This window comes from Centroberyx gerrardi, chromosome 6, assembly GCF_048128805.1.
Source record: "Centroberyx gerrardi isolate f3 chromosome 6, fCenGer3.hap1.cur.20231027, whole genome shotgun sequence".
NCBI lineage: Eukaryota > Metazoa > Chordata > Actinopteri > Beryciformes > Berycidae > Centroberyx > Centroberyx gerrardi.
Window position 1 is genome coordinate 33821542 of NC_136002.1, and position 12419 is coordinate 33833960.

The 12419-nt window shown below is 47.2% G+C and overlaps 2 protein-coding genes across 2 annotated transcripts in view; both read left to right on the plus strand.

The window, feature by feature from the left end:
* eif2a (eukaryotic translation initiation factor 2A) overlaps nucleotides 1-3075 on the plus strand; it is a 16839-nt gene extending 13764 nt beyond the window's left edge. Inside the window, 3 exon segments of the mRNA XM_078284271.1 lie at nucleotides 1622-1729; nucleotides 2440-2505; nucleotides 2854-3075. Of these exon segments, the coding sequence (XP_078140397.1) occupies nucleotides 1622-1729; nucleotides 2440-2505; nucleotides 2854-2928 (249 nt within the window). The 3' untranslated portion in view covers nucleotides 2929-3075.
* A 3104-nt stretch (nucleotides 3076-6179) lies between these two features.
* Nucleotides 6180-12368, plus strand: tsen34 (TSEN34 tRNA splicing endonuclease subunit). The gene is made up of 5 exons (XM_078284272.1): nucleotides 6180-6375; nucleotides 7371-7648; nucleotides 8388-8545; nucleotides 10194-10469; nucleotides 11425-12368. Exons 2-5 carry the CDS (start codon nucleotides 7383-7385, stop codon nucleotides 11625-11627), a joined length of 903 nt encoding a protein of 300 aa, XP_078140398.1. The 5' UTR covers nucleotides 6180-6375; nucleotides 7371-7382; the 3' UTR covers nucleotides 11628-12368.
* The last annotated feature ends 51 nt before the right edge of the window (nucleotides 12369-12419 follow it).

Sequence of the window (12419 nt, forward strand, 5' to 3'; positions counted from 1 at the left end):
TCTCTCTGTCTCTCTCTGTCTCTCTCTCGGTCTCTCTGTCTCTCTCTCTCTGTCTCTCTCTCTCTGTCTCTCTCTCGGTCTCTCTGTCTCTCTCTCTCTGTCTCTCTCTCTGTCTCTCTCTCGGTCTCTCTCTCGGTCTCTGTGTCGGTCTCTCTCGGTCTCTCTCTCGGTCTCTCTCTCTGTCTCTCTCTCGGTCTCTCTCTCGGTCTCTCTCTCGGTCTCTCTCGGTCTCGGTCTCGGTCTCTCTCTCTGTCTCTCTCTCTGTCTCTCTCTCTGTCTCTCTCTCGGTCTCTGTGTCGGTCTCTCTCTCGGTCTCTCTCTGTCTCTCTCTCTGTCTCTCTCTCTGTCTCTCTCTCGGTCTCTCTCTCGGTCTCTGTGTCGGTCTCTCTCTCGGTCTCTCTCTCGGTCTCTCTGTCTCTCTCTCTCTGTCTCTCTCTCGGTCTCTCTCTCGGTCTCTCTCTCGGTCTCTCTCTCTGTCTCTCTCGGTCTCTCTCTCGGTCTCTCTCTCGGTCTCTCTCTCTGTCTCTCTCTCTGTCTCTCTCTGTCTCTCTCTCGGTCTCTCTGTCTCTCTCTCTCTGTCTCTCTCTCTCTGTCTCTCTCTCGGTCTCTCTGTCTCTCTCTCTCTGTCTCTCTCTCTGTCTCTCTCTCGGTCTCTCTCTCGGTCTCTGTGTCGGTCTCTCTCGGTCTCTCTCTCGGTCTCTCTCTCGGTCTCTCTCTCGGTCTCTCTCTCGGTCTCTCTCTCGGTCTCGGTCTCGGTCTCTCTCTCTGTCTCTCTCTCTGTCTCTCTCTCTGTCTCTCTCTCGGTCTCTGTGTCGGTCTCTCTCTCGGTCTCTCTCTGTCTCTCTCTCTGTCTCTCTCTCGGTCTCTCTCTCGGTCTCTGTGTCGGTCTCTCTCTCGGTCTCTCTCTCGGTCTCTCTCTCGGTCTCTCTGTCTCTCTCTCTCTGTCTCTCTCTCGGTCTCTCTCTCGGTCTCTCTCTCGGTCTCTCTCTCGGTCTCTCTCTCTGTCTCTCTCGGTCTCTCTCTCGGTCTCTCTCTCTGTCTCTCTCTCTGTCTCTCTCTGTCTCTCTCTCGGTCTCTCTGTCTCTCTCTCTCTGTCTCTCTCTCTCTGTCTCTCTCTCGGTCTCTCTGTCTCTCTCTCTCTGTCTCTCTCTCTGTCTCTCTGTCTCTCTTTCGGTCTCTCTCTCTGTCTCTCTCTCGGTCTCTCTCGGTCTCGGTCTCGGTCTCTCTGTCTCTCTCTGTCTCTCTCTCGGTCTCTCTCGGTCCGTTGCTTCCTGCCCCCCCTCCCCCTCCCTGAAGAGGATCAACATGTTGGAAGTGATTTCTCCATCTTCCTTTCCCTCCTTCCACCATCTGCTGCCAGAAACTCTTTCAGCTTTATCTCCGTTTGCTCTGGAAGAACAGAACCTCTTCCTGTTTTGTGCCGTAAAGATCCAGCAGATTTCCCTCCAGATCCACCAGGTGGAGAAACTATGGAGGATGTTTACTGTCATCATACTGATGACTCTACATTAATGTGATGATGATTTATTGATGTTAAATGACACACAGAACAGCATTAACCAGTCTTCTGCCCAATACAGGCTGAGTGTTGATCTCTAATGTTCGCCTGTCTGGTCTGTAGGAGGCCAAGCCTGAACCTCCGTCTGACCCCGCCCCCGTCAACAACAGCCAATCGGGGCCGACCTGCGGCGACCCGGAGACCGACAAGAAGATGAAGAACTTAAAGAAGGTGAACAAGACGGACGGCGGGTCAGGGTCCAGACCCAGGATCATGTTATATGAGCTGTTTGATAAAGCAGAGAAAACTCAGGTTGTGTGTGGACTCTGCAGTCTTCCTGTGGTCGACTATTCCGGACTTTTCTGTTATTTTAGGTGTAGAAACTTCCAGAACAGACTTTGTCTGGATGCAGAACTCCAACATGAAGCAGCTGGAGCAGCTGATCCTCCAGCAGCAGCAGACCGTCTCAGCAGGTTTTCACCTGTTCAGATGCAGGCTGGATCCACTAAAGTCTGAGTTCAGCCTCATGAGGATCTGAACACATTTTGTCTCTGGAGCTGTGAAGCTGCAGCTAGCTAGCTAGCGTAGCTAGTTCCCTTTGTGGGAGATGGAACTTTCAGCTTGCTAAAAGCATGCTGGGTAATGTAGTTCAGTAACTAATTTGTCGTTCATGTAAATAATCTTGAATGGATTTCTGTTAAATTAAGCCAAACAAGATGTGTTGATGCTTCCTACAATATATTTCAAAATAAAAGCCATCTGCTTTTTAGATTGCTGATATGAAGAAACCTCCATACTGACAGAGGGGGAACAAACCAGAGGGTTGATGATGTCAACTTCAGTCGCATCATCAAGCAATATTTCAAGCAATAACAGTCTTGTCGTTATTGTTTGGCAGTCCAGTAAACTCTCGATTGAAAGTGATCGTTTGTGTGTTTCAGAAACTAAAAGCCATCGAGGAGCTGAAGGAGCAGCAGGCAGCTGGGAAAACACTGCAGAAGAACCAGGTGTCCGTCTGTTCCACCTCCAACACACACACACACACACACACACACACACACACTGTCCTCGCTCTGTCACTTCAGCTTCACCAGAACACTTCACAGTTCGCTTTGGTCACAAACACAAACGCTCCCTCTGGAGTGGAGGAGCGATACAGGCTAGAAACCTCCATTTACTGTATATCACACAGTTTTCACTTCATCCTCTACACCCCCCCCCCCCCCCCACACACACACACACACACACACACACACACACACACACACACACATATATACATATACATATACACACACACACTACATGCAATACTCTAAAACTCCATTAAAGTCGTTTGCTCATCTCCTCCTCAGCTTGAGAAGATGCAGAAGGAGGAGCAGCTGCTGAAGGAGCTGGAGGAGCTGGAGGAGCTGGAGTTGGGCCCGTAGGAGGCGCTGGGGCACCGGGCCGCACCCCCAAAACCAGAGTCCCATCATCCCACACAGACAGAAACCCCAGCAGAAACCCCAGAAGCTCCAGTAGAGGCTCCACAGGACAGTCAGGAGTTGTAAAATAAAGTTGCCAGATTAAAGTCAGAGCTTCTGTTGTCCTGCCAGTGAAAACCTGAATCAGCTGTGGTTCTTCTAGTGAAGCTGCCATGTGAGAGAGCGCTGGTGTGTGTGTGTGTGTGTGTGTGTGTGTGTGTGTGTGTGTGTGTGTGTGTGTGTGGAAAACCTTGAGGACATTTGTCTTATTTAACACAGGAAAGGCTGAGTTGTGTTTTGAATTTTAGAATTGGAATATTTCAGCTTTCTAAATGTTTGACGCCCGCTCGGCTTCTCTTTCATCTTGTCTTTCTAGTGTTAAAGTAACCGTCAGTTTTGGCCTCACTGGGGACCCGTAGTCGCCATGACAGCATCAGCTTTATCGCTTTGTTCCATAGATGTAAGAAAGCAGGAAATCCTCTTTGGCTCTTCAAGTCAGAAACTCAGTCCAGATTTCCCAACCCATGTTCCTTCCATCCCACGCTCCATTCAGCAGTTAGTTGTGTTTTTCTTCTTGGTGGATAACCGGCCAATCGTAGACGAGGTGACGTCACCTCCAGATGTTTCCAGCAGCTACAGTGGAGTTTGATATGAGAAAATGTTTCAGGATGTAAAACCTCAGCGGTAAACGTCAGGTTTTGGTGTCAGTCCCTCAGAATCAAAGAGCGAGGGCTTCTTTCTAGAGCCGCCATTTTGCACCGAGAGACGTTCAACAATCATACAGGGAGAAATCCATCGGAGAAGAGGAGAGAGACCAGTTTCTCCACCACAGGAGCAGGAGAGAGACCAGAATGCACTGCAGGAGAGAGACAGGCTGGGGTTGAGTAAGGGGGCGTGGCCAAGACCATAGACACGCCCCCCCTGCTCATGAACTAGTTGGCTAGCTGCTACTCCCACCTGATTGGAAGCGAAACATTGAAAGGCATTCTGGGAAACGTAGTAAATCACTAACTGCAGTAGAAGCAGACGAGGCAGGTTGAGGGAAAGTGAGTTCAGCAAAACAGTAAATTCCAACACTTCATCACTAAATAACTGCTGAATGAATTGATAAGGTTATTGATTATTTCCTATTAGTTTGTTGTGTGTTTGATAATGAGCGCTGGAGGCAGAAGCCTGATCCCAGGTCAGCTGACTGCTGTGTGTTGGAGTGACTGAGCCACGCTGCGGTCCATCACAGCATTATTGCTATGCAATGTATGTACAGATACTGAAGCCAGTGACTCATGTTATTTCTTCACTGGTGGATCTGAAAACCTTCACATGGAGCAGCTTGTTAAGTTTAAAAGAAAATCCACTTCCTGTATTGATTGACTAGAGCGTTACTGTCACATCAGAGGAAGACGATGTCACAGCTTTTGGTTTGGGATGAAGCTTTTTGATTTAATAAAACATTAATAAATGTTTTATACTTGAGTCACGGTGAATCGAAGATTTATTTGCATGTAAAGTGTGTAAACTGCCTCATCAGCATGGGAAGTCTTGTGTTTGTCATGAGAATTCACTGCAGGTTAAAGGTCCACATGGTGTAAAGCAGGACTCCCTCTCCTCTGTGATGATAAAGGAGTTGGATGTGTATCTAAACATGGTGAAAGCATCAAAACTAAATCCACACAATCCATATTAGAAAAGCGAGCCTCTAAACGAGCCGTTTGGACTTCCGTAACTTTGCGGCGTCACAAAGGTTCGCTCATTATCATTTCTGTAAGAAATAATAGACTAACAAAGTGTTTTTTTCAAAGCGGTCGAGCGGTCGTCATCGTTTATTACCGGAGAGTTTTCCCTACCTGTAGCCGCCGGGCCGCGGCGTCTCACGTTTCACTCTTGAAACGGTTAGCCGATCGGAACGGAGGGTCGTTAATATTAATGAGCCTTAAAGACACGGAGACAGAAACGGCCTGTTCTTGGTAAGGCTCAGAGAGATGCTGGAAAATGAACGTGGAGAAATGGATTGAGAGTGTTTTTGGTTCATGACACCACACACACAGCTTTGAATGGACAGAAAGACACAAAATAAAACTCTGGACAGAGGAGGAGATGGAGCTTTAACTGACATTTGATTTATTACATGTGAAAAAACAGACACACAGTCAGTTTCATGTTCTGTGCTTTTCACCAGTTACTTTATAGGCAACAAAGCACAGTGGAGGAGTAGAAGAGTCCAGCACTGTAGACTATAATAATAATAATGTCTTTTTTATATAGTAAAAAAAACAAAACAGCGGCTGTAGGGCAGAACTGGGACTGTTCCCTCCATATTGTACAGAAGCCCATTGAGGACATATATATTCATACACTTTATACACTTTTTATTTACGCTGTTTTCTTGTGATAATGAGTTCATTTTCTTTGTTTTCTCGAGATATCAAGTTCTTTTGTCGTTATCTCCAGAAAAAAGCTTTTGTTTTCTCGAGATAATGAATAACTTTCTATTGTTGCTCATGAAGCTGCTGGCTGAAGATCCTGAACTCTGACAGGCCGACTGCAACTTCCGGGTTTTGAATAATCTGCTTTCCTTCAGGATGTTAGTTCCAAACAGAAACTTCTTTGTTAAACAAGTTTTGTTTTCCCGAGATAAGGAGAGAATAATTTCGACATCTCTGGGGGGAAAAAATACATAGGTTAGTCATTATGTCGGGAAAATGGCGTTACTAAAAAGTATATACTGTATGTCCTCAATGGGCTTCCGTACTACACACACTAAAAAGAAAGGCAAACCAGACAGACAGCAGTTGTAAAACATCAAGCCTTTGTCCAACCAGCACTCAGAGCTCAGAACCATGTGACACACACACACACACACACACACACACACACACACACACACACACAATCACAGTGAAGAGCATGGACCTACAAATTCAAATTAATAAAACAAGATGTATCACAGTGCGTTTTAATAACCGATCTAAAGACGGTGAACCGGTAGGAACTTCCTCAGGTCTGCTATTGGTCGAATCCACTGCCAATCAAAGTTCTCTGCGTTAGCGCTGCTCTGTGTTTGTGTGTGTGCGTGTGTGTGTGTATGTTCGTTACAGTCTCTCGGCAGTGTGAGTGGGCGGTGCGCTTGTTTCTGTCGCGGAGAGACGCTCAGAGCGGGAACACCCGCCCCCCGGGGAGACACGCTGTTCGTATCGAACTCACCTCCGGAGCCAGACTCCACACCGGAGCAGACACCGGAAGAACCGAGCTAACCGGGAACCAGGCAGCTTCTCTTTACTGCGCTTCTTACGTGTCGTGTTGTAGTTCAGATCAGTCAGGTTCAAACTACAGCCGACAGAGTTTACGGCATGTCGTGGAACAGCGGGACAACATCAGAGTGCTGAGGAAACCAGCGCACGTGGAGACAGAGATGTAAGCTAACATCTGTACAGAACTGACAGACTGCTGACTGACTGACTGACAGACAGACAGACAGACAGACAGACAGAGTGCTTTACTGACTGACTGACTGACAGACAGACAGACAGACAGAGTGCTTTACTGACAGACAGACAGACAGACAGACAGACAGACAGACAGACTGCTTTACTGACTGACTGACTGACAGACAGACAGACAGACAGAGTGCTTTACTGACAGACAGACAGACAGACAGACTGACTGACTGACTGACTGACTGACAGACAGACAGACAGACTGCTTTACTGACTGACTTAACTTCATGACTGTTGTCTGGAAACTGCTGACTCATACTGACTGTGTGACTGACTGGCTTATTGACTCACTAACTGACAGACTGGTTTGCTGACTGACTAACTAACTTCATGACTGACAGGTTTACTGTCTGTTTGTTTACTGACTGATTGGTAGGGCTGGGTGTCGTTTAAAAAATTACGATACCAGTACCAATACCAGTACCAATACCAGTACCAATACCAGTACCAATACCAGTACCCTTAAAGTGATACCGATACCAATAGAGTACTTCATTCGATACCTTTTTTTTTACGTTTTGGTGGCATCTCGGCACGCTGACCTGCCGACTCCGTCACACACACCGTGCTCGACTTCACCACAGACTGTATGGGTTGTAGCTGCTGCGGTAGCGGGCCAATCACACGTCGCATTAAATCGAAGAACGCTTGCGGTGATTGGCTGCGAGCAAAACCATACAAATAGCATACAAATCTGTACAAAAAGTATGGAATGCAGGTATCGTTTGACTGGAGAAGTTTCGATACTACTTGGTACCGGGTTATTTTGGTCGATACCTTAAAGGTATCGAGTACCGATACCCAGCCCTACTGATTGGTAAACTGGCTGCTTAACTGACTCAGTGCACACTGACTGACTGACTGACTGTTTTACTAACTGACTGACTGGTTTTCTGCCTGTTTTCTCCCCAGTGTTCAGCAGTGATGGATGTGAGCAGAGCAGCTCAGCCTGGCAGTGAGGAGGATGAAGAGGCCCCGCCCTCTGTGGTCGGCCCGGCTGCGTGTGGCTCCGCCCCCCTGGTGTGGGGTGTGGCGGAGGTGCGTGCGGTGCGTGCGGCGGGCCTGGTGGGGGCGCTGCTGGGCGCTCTGCCCCGCCAGCCGCGGCAGAACGGCCGGCTGGGCCGACCGCTGCAGCTGAGCCGGGAGGAGCGGCGGCTGCTGGCCGAGAGCCGCCCGGGCGCCGCCGCACCGCCTGACCCCTCCGCACCGCCTGACCCCGCCGCACCTCCTGACCCCGCCGCACCTCCTGACCCCGCTGCACCTCCTGACCCCGCCTTACCGACTGGACAGCAGGTCAGCAGCCAGGTCAGTCAGCTCGGGGTTTGGAGGCGATACTGGTCGCCGCTGAGCGGAGTCTGACTCAACTTTAAGAGGAACTGGCTGATCTTTGTGCCAGGTGATGTCACCACCTGTTGTACTCTATAGAAGGTAACATCACCTGGCACAAACACCAGCCAATAGCAGATGGCCAGTGGAGTACCCCACTTTTCACCTCTAGGTGTCGGGCTTCACCACAGATGTAGGTGGGGTTTGGTTACTCTTTAGAGAGTAAATCACATGAGGCAGAACAGTTCTGCTGCACTGCTGTCTGCAGGTGTTTTCCAGAACACCTGCTGTGACATCACTGATGGGGGCGTGGCCAGACCACAACCAACTTCTGATCAAAATATAAAGTCAATACATTTTTTACACAAGAGGTTTTGGTCTCAGCAGCTAATTTCTCTTCTAATGTGTGTCCTTATGGAGGTTTTCTAAACAACTGTCATTAACAGATATAACAGATAAAACACAGGGTTGTTTTCCTACAACATGGCGGCGACCGTAAACAGCCTCCAGGCTTCTGATTGGTCACCACAGAGGTCAGCCTCCTCAGGTCCTGACCCGCAGCCTCACTGACTCCGGCCCGGACCCGAGCGGTTTTACCTTCAGGGTGCGTTTGATTTCTCGTTCCCGGCAGGAGGGCAAAGGAGGGGAGGTGCACCGGCGGCTGGTGGAGCGGTACGAGGCGGCGCAGGAGAGGAGCTATGAGGAGCAGAGCGTTCTGGCGCTGGAGGACAGAAAGGCGGCGCTGCTCCGGGCCGTGGCAGGTGAGAGGGCAGAGGTCAAGGTCAGCAGGTCAGACAGGGAAACAGCTGATCAGTGTGAACAGTGAGGGAATTGACGGACAGTCTGGTTTGCTGCAGCGTCTGTTTTACATTTCGGTGTGAAACGGTTCTCCAACAGAACACCTCCTGCTGCATGTTAGCTGACTCGCTGTATTGTTATCCGAATTCGTTAGGCTCCAAATGTAATATTGAAATGATCTCCCTCCTAAGACTAATACAGCAGAACTTCCCTTTAGCAGCAGCAGTGGAGGCCTCGTTTCGTTTTTATTCCTGTAATCTTTTAAGTAATAATTACACAGCTGGTTATCAACTTCTCATCATCCATTTTTTTGTCATGAGGTTGGACGTTTATTTACAGAATCTGTAAATAAATGTACCATATCATCATCATATCATCACCATATCATCACCATATCCTCATCATATCATCATCATATCATCACCATATCATCACCATATCATCACCATATCCTCATCATATCGTCATCATATCGTCACCATATCATCATCATATCATCACCATATCATCATCATATCATCACCATATCCTCATCATATCGTCACCATATCGTCATCATATCCTCACCATATCCTCATCATATCGTCACCATATCATCACCATATCGTCACCATATCGTCATCATATCATCACCATATCGTCATCATATCATCATCATATCGTCACCATATCGTCACCATGTCCTCATCATATCCTCGTCATATCGTCACCATATCCTCACCATATCCTCATCATATCGTCACCATATCATCACCATATCGTCACCATATCGTCATCATATCATCACCATATCCTCATCATATCATCATCATATCATCACCATATCGTCATCATATCATCACCATATCATCATCATATCATCACCATATCCTCATCATATCCTCATCATATCATCATCATATCATCACCATATCCTCATCATATCCTCATCATATCATCATCATATCATCATCATATCATCACCATATCATCATCATATCATCATCATATCGTCACCATATCCTCATCATATCATCATCATATCCTCATCATATCATCATCATATCATCATCATATCATCACCATATCCTCATCATATCATCATCATATCATCACCATATCGTCATCATATCGTCACCATATTGTCACCATATCATCATCATATGATTCAGCTGACAGACGATGAGTCCGGCCCCAGCTCCACAGCAGCAGGTTTTTATAAAGAAGGCTGCACACTGCAAAAAAATCTCCATCTTAACAAGTCATTCAGTCGCTTATTGAGTCCTAAAATTGTAATTTTCCTAAAATAAGTGAAGAAATCTGCCAATGGGGTTTGATAATTTCACTTGTTTCCAATGCAAATCAACTGCAAAGTCATTTTCTCGATGCAGTGCAGTGATCTGCCTTATTCTGACAACTTCAACAGACTGACACTGTTCTAGAAAGCTCCTGAAACAAGTGAAGCTGCAGTGGAGACCAGTGGACTTATCTCTCCTCACTGCAGAATGTTTCTCTTGGTTTAAGACTTGAGGCTGAATATGAGACTAGATGACTCGTTCAGACGGAGGTTTCCAGTTTTGTTTCTTCAGGTTTCGGTGTTGAACCACAGAGTTTTCTCACGGCTCTCTGCAGGTGGGACCGCAGGCGAGGCGGCGGCGGCCCGCGTGGAGGCCCTGGACCGGAGCTTTGCCTTCCCCCGCTCGGCCATGGCGGTGCAGCTGAGCACGGCGCGGGCCGGCCTGGCCCACTGCCCTGAGGGGCGGGACTTCCTGCGGGCCGGCCCGCCCGCCGCCCGGCCGCCCGGCCCGCGCTCCGACACCCGCTACCGCGTGTTCAGAGACCTGAGGGGGCGGGGCTTCTATCTGACATCAGCAGGGAAGTTTGGAGGAGACTTCCTTGTCTATCCAGGTATTATCCAGATTCATTCATTCATTCATTCATTTATTTATTCATTCATTCTTTCATTTATTCATTTATTATTCATTCTTTCATTTTGATATTTATGTTTAGTTTTAGTTAAGTTTGTATTTAGCTTCAGTTCTTAGTAGTATAGTATAATAATAATTACAAAATAATGATTACTCTACTCTGCATTTTCCGTTGTTTCTCCACCGGATCGGATTTGGAGGGAAATCTGAAACCAAACCAACACAAACTTTATTTATACGTCACATTTCAGACAGTGTGCTTCACTAAAGACGTGGCCCTGAGTGAGTTGGCTTAGGAGGATTTTTAAATGCTTTTGGCATAGAAGGTCATTGTGCTGGACTATTTTGTTTTTTTAAATTTTAATGTAATGGTTTTTAATGGTTTTAACCCATTTATTGTTTAATCAACCTATTTTATGTAAAGCACTTTGAGTTGCAGTCTATGTATGAATGGTGCTGTATAAATAAACTTAAACTTAACTTAAAACACACAAAATATATAATTTGTCTTGTAAAATTACATAAAAAATAAAGAAAGATAACATAGGTTAGCATAATAATAAAAACCATAAATAGATAAATAATAATAAATATAATTGTGTTAAACCTACAGTACTGTGCAAAAGTCTTAGGCACATGTAAAAAAAATTGTAAAGCGAAGATGCTTTCAAAAATTATAAATATCAAAAAATTACTTTAACTCGCAGTCTGCTGACACTGATGCAGAAAACAAACAAACATCTAAGACACGTTGTCTACAGAACATGCCGGGTGCCGGAGACCTGCACAGCTCCGTCCACAGAGGAGTCAGTAAGAGAATGTTTTGAGCCGACTTCTAAACAGGCGGCAGACCGGACGACTCACAGGTCCGACAGCAGGTCAGAGGTCAGAGGTCAGATGAAGGAGTAATGTCTGTGATGTTTGTTTCCCGTCAGGAGACCCGCTGCGGTTCCACGCTCACTTCATCGCGGTGTGTCTGTCTCGGGACGAGCCCCTCCCCCTGCTGGACGTCCTGGCTGTGGCTCGTCTGGGCTCCAACGTCAAGAAGACCGTCCTGCTCTGCTCGCCAGGGCCGGAGGACGGAGACGGAGACGGAGGCGTGGTCTACACCTCCTTACAGTGGAGTGGAATGGTTTAGTCCAAGAACCAGCGACAAATACAGCGATCAATATCCTGGATCAGGAGTTCGCGAACTTGTTTCACGTCAAGACCTCCAATAGAAGCTCAGAAGACCAAGGACTCCGTTAGAGGAGATTTTGTCTCAAAGGGGCAGTGAGAGATTTTCCATCATGTCTCTGTGGAGGTCGACCGGCTCGCTGATCACATGTCTGCCTTTCAAAACTCACTTTCCTGTTACTCTGTTTTGTCTCCAGTACAGATCAGTAAAGGCGATTGATCACTGATCGCCTCTGTGAGGAACGTGAGAAGATGTTTGTTGTTAGAAGTGAATTGGAACTTCTGATCGGTTTGCCCTCCCTCATCATTCTGACTGCTGGGGACTGAAATAAAAGTTGAATTGTTCTTCTCCTTGCTGTGGACTCCCTGGAGCCTCCTGCAGGACCCCCGCTGGTCCCCGGACCACACTTTGGGAACCACAGCCCGAGATCAGAGGGTGTTAAAGAACGTGTCGAGATGAGAAGCTCAGAGCCGCTCGTCCAGGATGCTTCCGGCTGTGAATATGGAGCAGTGTCCTCCATAACATCACAGTAGTAACTTGGACAACAGAATCAGTTACTATAGCAACGACCACGGAGCAGCACTGTGGAGCCAACATGGCCGACACTGCAGACTGAAACTACCTTAGATTTAGATTTGTTTGTTTGTTGTTGTTTGTTTGGGACCTAAAATAAAATGTGAGTAGAGTGGAAGTCTAAGTGTTTGATGTCGTCTGATGTGAATGATTTCCAAGTCGCACCAGAGAGAATAATTA